Raw genomic sequence first — 14,183 nt, 5'->3', positions numbered from 1 at the left:
AGAGAGAGAGAGAGAGAGAGGGGGAGGGAGGGAGGGAGGGAGGGAGGGAGGAAGGAAGGAAGGAAGGAAGGAAAACTCTCCAAAAAACTGGAATAGAGGAGAATTACCTTCACTTGATAAAGAGCATCTACAAAGATCCTACCGCTAACATCACACTCTGTGGCGGCAGCCTGAGTGCTTCCTCTCTAAGTCTGGGAACAAGGCAGTGGTGCCACTCACCAGAGTAAGAGGTTCTAGCCACTGCAATAAGGCAAGAAAAGGAAATAAAAGCATCAGGTTGTAAAGGAAAGAGGACACTGCCCCTATTTGCAGATGACTTGATTGTCTACATAGGAAATCCTAAGGAATCTACAAAAAACGTCTCCTAGAACTAATAAGCGAGTTCAGCAAGGTCACAGGCTACAAGATCAGCACACACACAAATTCATTTAATTTCTACGCACTAACAATGGACATGCAGGAAATAAAATACTCTGATAAATCGCTCTGCCCATTAGCAGTAACTCTCCATTCCTGCCACTCGCCCCCCCACCCCCAACTACTCATCTACTTACTTCCTGTCTCTGAAAATTTGCCTCTTCTGGAAATCTCATATAAATGGAACCGTACCACTGTGAACTCTTACTTCTAGCCTCTTCCACCTAACACATTTTCAAGGGTGATCTATGTTGTAGCGTGAATCAGTACTTCATTCCTTTTATGGCTGAATAATATTCCATCACATGGATTTCTTTTATCCATTCATCCGTTGGACATTTCAGTTGTTAACTTTTTTTTTTTTGGCTATTATAATACTGCTATGAACATTTGTAAACACGTTTTTCTGTGAACACGTGTTTTTAATGCTCTTGGGTAGGTACCTAGAGGTGGAATTTCTGGGTCATGTTGTAATTCCATGGCTAACGTTTTGAGGCCAAGCTGTTTTCTATATTCCCGCCAGCAGTTTATAACAGTTTAAATTTCCCTGCCTTTTTGCCAGCACTTTTTGTGGTCTAACGTTTTCAGTCTCATCATCCTACAATCTTGACATACCATAGGTGTGAAGTGGCATCTCACCGTGACCTAGACAAGCGTAACTGATGATGACGAGGATCTTTTCAAGTGCTCATGGGCCATTTGTGTGTGTTCTCTGGAGACTTGGCTGTGTGGATCCTTTGCCCATTTTTAACCGCTATTTGTCATTTCAATTTAAGAGTGCTTTATATATTCTGGATACTAGACCCTTATCAGGTATATGATTTGCTAGTATTTTCCCCTTTCCCTGGGTTGTCTTTGCACTTTCTTGATAGTGCCCTTTAATTCACAAGAAGTTTTAATTTTAAAGTGAAGTTCATTTTACCCATTTTTTTCTTTTGTTGTTGTGTTTTTGGTTTATCAGGCTAAGGAAGTTCCCTTCACTTCCTAGTTTGTTGAAAGTGCATATTGTGAAGGGATATTGGATTCGGTCAAGTGATTGTCCTGCATTTATTGAGATGATCGTGTGGTTTTTGTTTTTTATTTTTATTAATGTAGTGTGTTACATGATTGATTTTCATGTGTTGGGTCAACCTCACATTCCTGGGATGAATCCCACTAGTTTGTGGTGTATAATCCTTTTCATGTGTTATTGGACTTGGTTTTCTAGCATTTTGTTGCAAAATTTTGCGTCTATATTGGGGATACAATTCACATCTTAATTTATAACCATCTGGATCAATTAATACCAACTTAATTTCAATAGTTTACAGACTTTGATCCTATATAGCTCCATTTCCTCTCCTGTCCTCTGTGCTGTTGTCCGACTAATCACATCTTTATACATTCTGTGGACACCAACACAGATTTATAACTACTACTTTATGCAGCTGTCTTTTCAATCAGATAGGAGAAAATTATAAACAAAAATATGTTTAATCTGTCTTTTATATTTACCTATGTACCGTATTTCCCCATGTATAAGACGCACCTTAATTTGGGGCCCGAAATTTGAAAAAAAAATGTATTACATAAAGTTATTGAACTCAAGTTTTATTCATCATAAAANCGGGTGCAGGACTGCGGGCGGCTGCTGACGAGAGACAGACATGCAGGCTGAGGGGCAGGTAGGTGGTGAACACCTGTGACCGTTTTGACAACTAGGGACCCTGAGTCTTTGCTCACGGAGTTTCAATTATTTCACCTGAAAAGAAGTCAGCTACAGAAATGTCTTTAGAACGTCCTGAGAACAGACGTAAGGCGACATTTTCACTGTCACAGAAGCGGTGCCGTTGGGCATTGCCAGGAGCCCCGAGTTGACCATGAGCACTGGACTTTGAAGATGCCCCCTGGTCATAAAGCAGCCAGCTGGGCAGCTGTCCTCCTGTGACCGTGCGGACCCTCCAGTGCAGCCCTGGGAGGAGGGGGGGAGTGGGCGGAGCGGGGGTGCAGGGACCTGGAGGGCAGGTGGCCTGAGCCCTGGAGACCAGCCCTGGAAGCTGGGCCGAGCCCAGCTCTGCAGACCTCAGGACGTCTGCGAGTCCTTTCCGCGGTGGCTCCGGGGTAGGTCCTGAGCGCTCGTCAAAGCCCCCGCAGCCCAGGCACTGACTCACTGTCCCTTACAGCCAGGACCCCGAAGGTTGACGAGGGGGTCATGGAGCAGTTCAGAGCAGCCCTGAATCTTCAGCCTATGAACATCTGGCTCCGCTTCACCCCAACCCAGGCGAAAGGTGACCCCCGCCCCCCCAGGCCTCACGGCTCCACTTCACTCTGCTCAGTCAGGGAGCCCTGGGCACTGGGAATGCCTTTCTTCCAGGGGGTCTGGTCTCCCCCTTCACCCCAGACCTCCCAGGAAGCAGTGGGAGGTGGGGGTGCAGGACCCCTGAGGTGGGGTCACTCCAGCAGGCTGCCCTGGGTTTGGGGTCAGCCACGGTTGACCTGTGACCTCCCTCTGTTCCCCCTCCTCCTGCAGAGAGGTGCCTCGTTTAGGTGAGCTCCAGCCGACAGCCTCCTGGGTAACGTGCCGGACCTGCCCCCATGTCCTGAGCACAGGTGTGGGGGTCTCAGTGGGGCCCCCAACTCCCTTCCATCAGACCCTGCTCCCCCTTGGGGCGCTGCTGGACGTTGCTCCTCCTGGGACCCAGGCACCTCTGTTCCAGCTTGGGATGTGCTGCTCTGAGCTGTTCCCCTTCAGCAATAAAGAAATGCACCAGTGAGCCTGGCTGCTGAGTCTTTCCTGGCAATGGGTGTGGGATGGAGCCAGTGAGCGGCTCAGGGGGATGAGAGGGGGACCGGGAGACAGGTGGTGTCACAGCTCCCCACCCACACTTGAGCCCAGTTTAGGCCCCAGTGGGGAACCTCATCTTCCCCCATGTAAGGAGGGTTGGCCACAATCTCCCATCACACTTTATGTCATCTCTGTCACAGGCTATGGGTGCCCTATTTGCTGGAAGGGAGTACACCTGAAAATCATAATTTTTCACTTACATTTCTTAAAAAAGAAATGTCAGGAAGCTCTTGGCAGCTCCTGCCTCCTGCCGTCCTGGGGGTGTGGGTGTCAGAGCGCCAGGGGCGGGGAGCAGCCTGCTGTCTGCACGGAGGAGTCTGCAGAGATCAGCTGGAAGCGCAGGGACCACCACCCCGCCTGTGCCGGCTCCCACCCGAGTCGCAGAGGCGATCTCTCCCCCAGAGAGGTGAGGGGACAGGAAACGGGGAGGCTTTTCGCTTTTCTCTGTCTCCCCAAGCCCAGGGCACAACAGCCCTCTGTCCATACTTCCAGCTCAGGGACAGAGCCGGAAGGGGACCCAGGCCACTGTTGCTCCACAGCCCAGCCCTCACCTGACACCAAGCCCCCTCCAAAGGGAACACACCCAGATCCCCGCTGCAGGGACAAAAATGATGGACAGGGGAGCAGGCCAGGATGTGGCCACAGACGGGTGGGAAGGAAGTGGGTGTGGAGGGCAGTGGGTGTGGTGTGGGTTCCACACTCATTAGCCACCATCCTGGCCTCGTGCTGGTGAGGCCGGCAGAGCTGCACTCAGGAGCATAGGCTGCAGGAAAGCCTGCCCGGCGCCCTGCTGTCACCTACTTGCCAGGTGTCCTGTGCAAGCTCCTCGACTCTCGAGTCTGTTTCTTGTGTGAAAATGGGGACCGCAGACCTCGGGGAGTTGCTGGTGAGGCTGGGAGGAAAAAGACTGCCCTACCATCCGCTTGGCGCCTGCCCTGCCTGTCCTCATCCTCGCCACCGAGGGAGTGGGGCCTCAAGTCTCCCCAGCCTCAGGACCAGCCCGGGGAGGGTGCGTGACTGCATACTTCCTTCTGGGTACCACCCGCCACCACTGTTGTTAGTTGAAAACAAGCGACAGCAACTCTGGCTGAGTTTGTTAGTCAGAAAATTTCCTTATAAGACCATGGGCCACCGGACTTCCAACCTAGACAGGATGGTGTAGACTCGTCTGTCCCTGCTCAGCTCAGTTATAAACCCTGAGGACGGCACAGACTGCAGCACAAAGAGAGCCCTGAAAGGCGGGAGAGGAAGGCAGACTGGTCTGAGACCCTGGGGTTGGAGGGACAGCACAGCAGCAGGGCATGTCACATCCCCCCACTCGGGAGAAGAAGGTGACCCAGGCCTGGCATTTTCTGATACCGCCTAGCAACAGAAGGCAGCCCAGAGGGCTCATTCACCACATGACAAGTGGGGTCCCTTTCCACAAGCAATTACAAATTCTCTTGAAACAAAGGAAAAATAGAATAATTCAGCAAAGTAATAAAAGTTGTATAAAAGAACTGAACGGAAATTATAGAACTGAAAAATACAGTAATAGAAATTAAAGGATCACTAGATGGGCTCAATGGTAGAGCAGAGACAACAACTTCAAAGACACCTGTAGGTTGAAAGTAAAAGGACAGAGGATATGCCCCAGAGGTGGGGGTGGGGGGTGGCTGGCCGAGTGGCTCAGTTGGTTAAGCGTTGGCTTAAGAGTACAAGCTCTGAGCAACGGGGTCACCGGTTCGATTCCCACATGGGCCAGTGATGCTGCGCCCGAGCTGAGCTGTTGCTGAGCTGCCACAGGTGGCAGAATGGCTCAGCTGGTGAGAGCACGTGCTCCTAACATCAAGGCTGCCTGTTCTATGGTGGGCTACACCCACTCGCAACTAAGACTGAACTCGGCACCTTGAGCTGAGCTGCCGCCCAGATGGCTCAGTGGATACAGCATGCGCTGTTAACAACAAGGCTGCTGGTTCGACTCCCGCATATGGGATGGTGACTACGCCCACCCGCAACTAAGATTGAACACAACACCTTGAGCTTAGAGGCCGGGCAGCTGGATGGTGACTGGCGCTCTCCACAACTAAGACTGAATAAGAACAACTTGGCTGGTCCCCTTCCTCAATTCCCCAACACTGTTCCCCTCCCCCAACTCCCCAATAAAATCTTAAAAAAAAAAAAAGATATGCCGGGGAAACAATAAGAAGGAGACAGGAGTGGTTATTTTAATACCCCATAAAGTAGACTCCAGAGCAAGATAATTACTACAGAAAGGGACTTGACATGGTGGTAGAGAGATCACGCCACTAGGAACACATCACAATCCTGTGGACACACCAAACATCAGAGCATCAACACACACAAGGCCAGTGGAACTGAGGGACAGGTCTGCAGTTAGAGCTGGGACTTTAGCACCCCCTCTGAGTGGCTGACAGATGACAGACAACAGCGGACATAAAATCAGCAGGTGTGTGGACCGGAACAGCAGTCCACCAGCAGGGTTTCATGGGCTGACACAAAACACTGCACCCAGCACCAGAGCACACATTCTGTTAGTGTCCGTGGAATAGTCACCAAGGGGACCCAAGGCCCAGATCCCACAGGCTAGGTGCTCAGTCCTACCAGAACCGCCCGCACCCTCACCCCCCAGTTCAGAAGCCAATCAGAAGTCGTCACCTGTGCTTCTGACCACTGGCTACAAATTTGCTAGAGTGGCTCACAGAACTCCGAGAGACATTTTAGTTACCAGAATACCAGCTTATTATAAAGGCTAAGACCCAGGGACAGCTGGATGGGAGAGATGCACAGGGCAAGGTATGTGGGAAGGGGCTTGGAGCCATGCCCTCTGCAGGTGCCAATCTCCCCACATCTCCATGGGTTCACCCGCCAGGAGCTCCCTGAGCCCCACCCTTTGAGGCTTTCATGGAGACATCCTATATAGTCATGATGGATTAAATCACTGGCCATTGGTGACTGAATCAACCTTCAGTCTCTCTCCCCTCCTCAGAGGTGGGGGTGGGACTGAAAGGTCCAACCCTCTCACCACAGGCTGGTTCCCTTGGCAACCAGCCCCCATCCTTAGGGGCTTTCCAAGTCACCTCATTAACATAAGCTCAGGTGTAGTTCAAAGAGGCTTTTGGGGAACACTGTACAAGGCGCCTTCATTGCTCTATCACCTTAGGAAATTCCAAGGGTTTTAGGATCTCTGTGCCAGAAATGGGCAGAAGCCCAAATATGTGTTTCCTGTATAAATCCCATCACACGCGCCCTCTCAGAGCGTCCTTCTCTCCTGCATCCACCCCTGAACTTTCTCGCTGGTCTTTTCTCACCCAACTAGGACCAACGTCTCATTGCAGTGGGCTTCCCTGATTCCCCGACACGGCTCGCGACTGCCAGGGTCAAACCTTAAAAGCAAGACCAGGAACGAGAAAAGGAACTGTTTCCAACAGATCTAACAGTGTCCCAGGACAAGGTCAAAAGTATTTGTAGGGCTACAATGTTATCCAGAACCCAAGAAGGTGAATTCACAGCGACTGGCATTCTTTGGGATGACCAGGCCTGGGGAGAATGGAGAGAAAGCTGCCCATGAGGACAAACCAACAACCTGACCAGCCCAGGACTAACACACAGGTGAGAATGTCCAGGCAGCAACGTGGAAACCTTCATTACAACTCTATTTCCTGTAAGTGGAGGCATAGAAAAAGTGCAAAAGACCCACATTTAGGTTTTAGAGATGGAAACTGCAATGTAATCTTAGGTGGAAAAAAACCCACTGGATGGGAATAACAGCAGATTACAATGCAGAAGACAATATCGGTGAATTTAAAAACACAAGAATAAAACTATTCAGGTGAAACACAGATGGGGGAAAATGGCTGAAAGAGTGCCAGGTAGCCGGGCAACACTTCAAGTGGATAAATGTGAGTGTCAGTTGGAACCGGGAAGGAAAGGAGGACAGAAAACTCATTCGGGGAAATAATGGCCCCCAGTGTTCAAAATCTGATGAAAACCATAAATGCACAGACCGAAGAAGCCCAGCTAACACCCAACTCAGAAGCAGGAGGAAAACCAGGTATAGCATCAGCCAACCGCTTCAAACCAGTGACAGGGAAGTGACAGATCCCGTGAGCAAAGGAACATCGATAAGCGTGGCAGCATTTCTAAGAAGGGCTTTGCTAGGAACTTTGGTTTATCCGCTTCCTTAGGAAAGTCCCTCCCATTTCTGTTTTGCCAGGAGGTGAATTTTGTTCTGTTTTGAACTAGGCGTTGCCGTTGAACTGTAACCAATGTGTTTTTTGCATCAATTGCAGTCACGGAGTAGCTCTCTTTAATCTGCTGAGGGTGTGAATTGCATCCGTCTCGTCTGTAATGTCTCTGCTGTCGGACTTGACTTTCTGCTGTTTAGCTTAGAAAGTTTCACATTTATTTCTGGGGTCAGCTTCCGGGACCTGTCCATCTGGCTGCTGTAACAAGGTTACAATGGCCTCATAGGATGGGGTAGGGAACACGCCCGTTTCCTGTTCCCTGGATGTGTTTGCATAATATTGGAATCAAAGTATATTCAAATATATCAAAGTTTACTCACTGTACAGTAGAACTCAGCTGTAAACCGTCTGAGCTTGTGCATTCTGTGTGGTAATATTTTCAACCACTGATACAATAGCCTTAATGATAAATGTACCCACACTTCCTAATTCTCATTTTTCCTGGGAATTTATTTGATCTGCATTTACAATAAAGTTGTCACACTATTGTCTTATCCCTTCTGTATCTGCGTCTCTATAGTCATTGCCCTCTTTCACTGCTTTTCATGGACTTTCTCCTTGTGTTTGGTCACGGTTGCTAAGACTCGCCCAGGGACTTGAGGGGGGTCCCCAAGGTCGAGTCTGGGGATGCCTGATCCCTGGCACCCGCCGAAGGCTCTCAGAACACCCCTTCACTGATCTGGGGGCACCTCAGCCCCTCTCATGTCCCACAGCCGGCCCCACTGCCTTCTCCTTGGGCCAGTCCACCAGGAGGCTATCAGTGCCGTGGGTCCTGGGCGGGAATGTGTCCTCTGTGCCCCCGAGCTAGGACACTGTCCAGCCACCGAAGGCCGCGTACGAGGCCCTCTGGAGCCCGCAGACTGGCTCCAGGACCTTACCTCCCCGCCTCCAGGCTGTTTGCACACTGTTGACAAGGAATCCTATGTGGACCACAGCACGGTGACCCATGCCTCCTGGTTTCCGTCCTCACCTTCACTGTCTGCGGTGACAGCCCAGCTGGCTCGCACTCGAGGCCTTGGGCCACACGCTGGGCTCTCATGTGCTCATTCTGTCACCGACCTTCGAAAAGGCAGCACTGAGCTTTTCGAAGCAGCTTTTCTGTCTTCTGTAATGGGCTCGTGGCTGAGCCCGAAGCGGCATGTTTGTCCCTGGTTTTCATTCATGACCACCCTTGTCTCCAGCGTCCCCAGGCCCAAGGCACCAGATACAGAGGAACGGGACCCCTGTCGTTCTCTATGAAGCACACTGTGGTCGGGGACCTGCATAGCAGATCAGGAGGGCTCTAGAAGGAGAAAGGACGTGGAGAGGGGACAGGGAGGCAGGGAGGTGACATTCTATGTGGGATGCCTGAGACTTGGATGGAGTAAGGCACGAACCATGAAGACACCTGTTGGGAGAATGTGCTAGTTGGAGGTGATGGGCTAGGCTGGCCAGCGCTTTTGCAAAAGAGCCAAGGGCTCGAGAGCCCACCTCCCAGGGCCCTGCTCCTGCAAAGGTGAAGGGGGAGACTCTCAGAGAGGTCGGGGTGCGCTCGAGGGTGGTATGCATGGCGGTTGGTCTTTTTACAGAATTGTGGTAAGACACACATAACACTGACCATCTCAGCCACACTTCAGTACCAGCTCGGTGGCACTAGGCGCAGTCACACTGCTGTGTGGCCACCACCTCCATCATTTCTAGGACTTTCTCATTTCCCCAAACTGACCCCCCTCTGTCCCCATTAAACACTCACTCCCACCCCTCCCCAGCCCCGGCCCCCACCAGCTACTTCCTGTCTCTGTTGATCTGACTCCTCTGGGGACCTCCTGTGAAGGGGANGTTTTATTCATCATAAAATTCATACAACTCCTCATCACTGCCAAAAAATCTACAACCACTGTATAAGACGCACCCAGTTTTTAGACCCCAAATTTTTCAAAAAAGGGTGTGTCTTATACATGGGGAAATATGGTAGTTACCTTTACTGATGTCCTGTATTTCTTGTCATGGATTCAAATTACTGTCCAGTGTCCTACCATTTCAGCCTAAAGAAGTCCTTTTAATACTTCCTGTACAGCAGTTCTGTTAGTGATACATTTTCTCAGTTTTTGCTTTTCTGGGACTGTCTGAATTTCTTCTTTTTTTAAGGATAGTTTTTCTGGATAGAGAATTTTTCTTAGTTGACAGCTTTTTTCTTTCAGCACCTTAAATATTTCATCCCACTGCCTTCTAGTCTCCATGAATCTGATTAAAAATCATTTTAGTCTTATTGAATCATTTCTCTCCTGCTGCTTTCAAGATCCTTTCTTTGTCTTTGGTTTTGGTAATTTATGACCTATCTAGTAGTGGCTTTCTTTGAGTTTGTACTCTCTGGACTTTGCTGAACTTCTTAGATTATTGATTCTTCCCTCCCCACCCCCACCCCCGCTCAAATCTACTGTTGAGCTCCTCTAGCAAATTTATTTCAGTTATTGTACTTTTTAACTCTACAATTTCTATTTGGTTCTTTTTTATGATTTCTATACTTTATTGATATTCTTTCTTTGGCAAGACATTGTTCTCATATTTTCCTTTAGTTCTTTGCAAAGATATGAAAGAGCTGATTTAAAAAGTCTTTGTCTAGTATGAAAAAGGAATTTACAGAAGATTAAATACAAATGAATGATAAACATATTAAAATATGCTCAAATGCAATAATAATTACATAAATGCACATTGCATTAGGATATTTTAACTAGCAATTTTGCCAAGAATAAAAGAGCTAATGATACTTTAGTTTATCCATTGTAGATGAGAAAATAAAATGGTATGATTGTTAAAGGGAAAATTATATCAAACCTACATCAAAAATTTAAATGTCTGCCTTTCTTGACCTTTTAACTTTGTCTTGGGAATTTATCCAACAGATAAACCCGCATGACAGTGTAAAAATATATATGTACAAGGTTAGTCACTAAACCATCGCTTGCAATAGCCCCATACAGTTTAAACAATCTAAAACCAACAGGGAATGAGTGAATAAATTACATATATAACCATGAAGTAGAATACTCCGTGACTATCACAAAAAGCGTCTCCCCACCTGGGAGCTGGTGTCAAAGTCCAGAGGGGTCGTTCCTGACGTTTTCAAGCTGCCTCCCAAGAGAGTCTGTCTGTCACTGAATGAACAGGAAGGTTAAACCAAGTGGAGCCTGCCCATACTAACAGCCTTGAAAATTAAAACTCCAACTGCTGGGCACCTCCCAGGGTAGCTATAATTTGGTGATTGGATGGAAAAACCCTATCACTCCAAATTGAGTCCTATCGCGTGTGTGTGTCTGTGTGAGCAGACGTTTTGCTCTTACCTAGGATTAAACCAGTCTGAGAGCCCAGGTCCTTCTTCTTGGTGGTTCCTGGGTGCAAAGGGAAAACCGAGTTATTACATAGTGCATTTGTTCAACAAATCCTTGCCAAGGCCCGTGCTGGGGCAGGAGCATTTGGTGCTGGCTCTGCCGCTGTAAAGATGTAGCCCAGACCTGCCCTGGGGAGCTGACAGCAGAGGAGCCCGAAAGCATCCCAGTGGGACAGGGCTTCCAGGAGCATGTAAGTGGCACGTTCGCCCCAAATTTGGGGTCAGGGAAAGCATCTTGGAGAGTAGACAGCTCTCCTGGGTCAGGAAAGGAACAGGTGGCCAGGAAAGGATATAGGATGAGGAGGTGATGGCCAGAGGCAGGAAGGTAAGAAAATTAGAGAACGCGCATCCAGACAAAATGCAAATTTAATTCACTCACCCGTTCATCACCCATGAGTGGCTCTGTTATGTGCTGATGAGAACGTTGGGAGTAGGAGGCCCTGTCTTTAATTTTCATTTAACGACATGATTCATCTAGGGTTTTATTGTGCTTTTAATTATTCAATCACTAACCTTTTAGTCAACGAACTTCCTTCCATAACCCTAGGGTATTTTGTCAACATGAGAAATAACTCTGGGAGGGCGTCCCATTCTTACATTACCAGAGGCGTCCTTAGCCACAGATACGTCATTATCGGGTTGCCTGGGACAATACTGTCAAAGCCCAGGCCAAACGTTACTAAAAACATGAAGTGAAAAATGGGAAACTTATGAAAAAGTTGTCCTTCTTTTAGAAGGTTGGTGTTGTGGGCTCCTGGGGTCCCACGGAGTGCTGGACGACTGGAAACACGGCTGGCTGAAGGGGGTCCTGGCCTAACAAGGCCATTGCTGGGGAGAGGGACACTTGAACTACGGGCAGAGGCAGCCTGGTCCTGGGCAAGCAGGGGAGGCGGGCCACGGAGGCCGGAGGGGGACTGTTACCACAGGCTCCTATGCCGTCCACACCTCAGCCCAAACCACATTCTCACATGTCCAGCTGCTTCCAATGCAGGCCCAACAAGTGTCAGGTCAGCCCGCTACACACGAACGTGAGCCCCACGTCTGCTCACCACAAGGACAAACCCGGGCCTCTGCTGCCCCTTGGGGTCTGACCCACAGACGCCCTCCCAGCTGCTGGAGACTTCAGCCCGACATGCAGTGCCCTCCCCACTCCCCTTCAGGGTAGGGGGGCACGGTCTCCAGAAGGGCTGCTGGTGAATAAAGCTGGTGCAATGCTGCCATCTCGTGTTCTGTGCCTTCTCTGCTCCACACACATGCGTGTGCACATGGTATATACATGCAACCAACATGCAGATAGGTACACCTCTAGACTGTTTCTGAACCGACAGGCAGGAAGCCAACACTGGGTGTCTCTGGGGGTTCCTGTCTTGCTTCTCTGGTTCCGTTGCCATTGGAACTGCTTGGCTGCTGCAGCGTTGCTCTCCAGCTTGTGGGATCTTCATTCAGCAGGTTCTTGCTGGCAGATGCGCCCCTTCTGCAGGAAGGTCTGCCAGACACGGCACTGGCTCCCGTTCAATGTGGGTTTAAGATAAGCAATGAGGGAGGTTTTAGTGCAAGGCTGTCCCAAATGGTGCGTGCCAGAACGGATTCCCTGTTTATCAGAAGTTCAGTCATCGCTCAGCATCCTGTAGTTTTAGTAGCTAAATTTGTCAACTCTGTCAGTAAACGAAACTCTTTAGATAGATGAAAAAATTATTTAAGTTTTGAATTTGAACAAGGCCTATTGCAATTTGAATCACAAAAATTTTAGAATTCTAGAATTCGGAGCCATTTATTTACTCTCTTTTTAACCACATAATTACTGAGCATCTATTATATATGCCCAGGGGGGTCCACAGATGTGGGCCCATGCCAGAGTCCCGCTGTGGATGAGGGCGGGGTCCAGGGGCCCCTTCCTGCCAAGGACGGTGCATGGGTCACTGTTGTGGTTGCAGAGCTGATCTGAGTGCTGCTGCACCTGGCCACGACCCCTTTCCTTTGGGTGAAATGCCACAGGAAGAGATGAACAATAGTACAGGGTACCAAAGCAGTGGGGTAACTTTTTCTTCTTTGGTTTTGCATATTCATTTATTTTACTGTATTTCTCCTTCCTTTTTTAATGCACTTTACTTTTAGAGAAATTTAACAGAAAAAAAAACAAACCTGTGAAGACAGCACCTGGCATGCCCTGGGCCCATCCCCCATGACCACCACCTGGGTGACACTGACAGTAACGCAGCAGCACTTGGGTCCGCGCCGCCGGCCCCTTCAGCTTTCTTTCCCCTCACGCACTTTCTCTTTTCCAGGGTCCCACGGGGGCCCACATGACGCCTCGTTGCTGCTGCTCAGACGGCACTCGGTAAATAATCATTGAAGGTTTAAAAATGAAAGAATAACGTGCGCGTGCGTTGTCTCACAGATAGGTAGTGGTAACACCGGATCAATTTCAAGAGTGTTATTAGTGTCTTTGGACCAGACTCATTTAGATCACGTCTGCCAGTCACTACTGGTCATCGATATTTTACACTTACCTGAAATAGCGCTCAACGCACAGAAGCGATAAGACAAGCGAGGCCAGCAGCAGCAGCTGCCTGGTAGAATTCATTCTATGACCTGGAGGGAAAGGAGAAAGGTCGATTTCAAATACTACCAAGTTACCCCTCGACCGTCTTCAGCAGTGGATTCATTTATAGACTCAGAGCACCATCCTAAATGTCTGCTTCCCAAAGGCTCAGCTCAGGGGCCAGGGAACCCCTGTTCTTCTGGAATGTCCTCAGGGTGTCGACCGGCTCTCTGGGGGCTAAGTACACACAGCCTGTGACACTCCTGTCCCTTATCAACGTCCACCCTGTTGCATAAAAGGAATGTGATCAGTGTCTCCCTGCACAGCTGGGGAAAGAACTGAGGTCATGCCGAGGGTCTCCTGAGCGGGAGGGTGTAATCTGTGCCCAACGTCCACCTTTGACCATTTCTTCCTCACAGAGGTGGTAACGTGGGTCATCTGACCCATGACTGCACAGGGGCTCTTGGAGGTAGGTGCCTGTACACAGGGACGGAAGCCTAATCAGAGGCGTGGCACTGTGACATGGCCCTGGCAGCCCGTGTGGGGCATTCTTATGGGTTCCTGTCCACAGGTCTGCAGGGACCAGGCCACCGGCAGTGCTCCTGGCATGTCACCCCCAGCACTCGTGTAACCAGCAAGCCTTGCTCATCTGTGCCGACCAGTTGGGCAGCCACTGGCCACATGCGGACACAGGGCATGGGGACCATGGCTGGTCTGACTTGAGAGGTGCTGTGAGTGCACCAGACACACTGGTTTGAAGACAAATGTTGGATGAAAGAACTT

The 14,183-nt window shown here is 49.5% G+C and overlaps 1 protein-coding gene across 1 annotated transcript in view; it reads left to right on the top strand.

Moving 5' to 3' along the window:
• The window catches only part of LOC109382639 (beta-lactoglobulin-1-like), a 7,729-nt gene extending 4,559 nt beyond the window's left edge, over positions 1-3,170 (top strand). Inside the window, exons 5-6 of the mRNA XM_019642288.1 lie at positions 2,580-2,684; positions 2,927-3,170. Of these exons, the coding sequence (XP_019497833.1) occupies positions 2,580-2,684; positions 2,927-2,943 (122 nt within the window). The 3' untranslated portion in view covers positions 2,944-3,170. The remainder of the gene's footprint in view (positions 1-2,579; positions 2,685-2,926) is intronic.
• The last annotated feature ends 11,013 nt before the right edge of the window (positions 3,171-14,183 follow it).

Source organism: Hipposideros armiger, unplaced genomic scaffold (genome assembly GCF_001890085.2).
Source record: "Hipposideros armiger isolate ML-2016 unplaced genomic scaffold, ASM189008v1 scaffold_3, whole genome shotgun sequence".
Classification (NCBI taxonomy): domain Eukaryota; kingdom Metazoa; phylum Chordata; class Mammalia; order Chiroptera; family Hipposideridae; genus Hipposideros; species Hipposideros armiger.
This window is presented reverse-complemented; position numbering and strand designations above follow the sequence as displayed.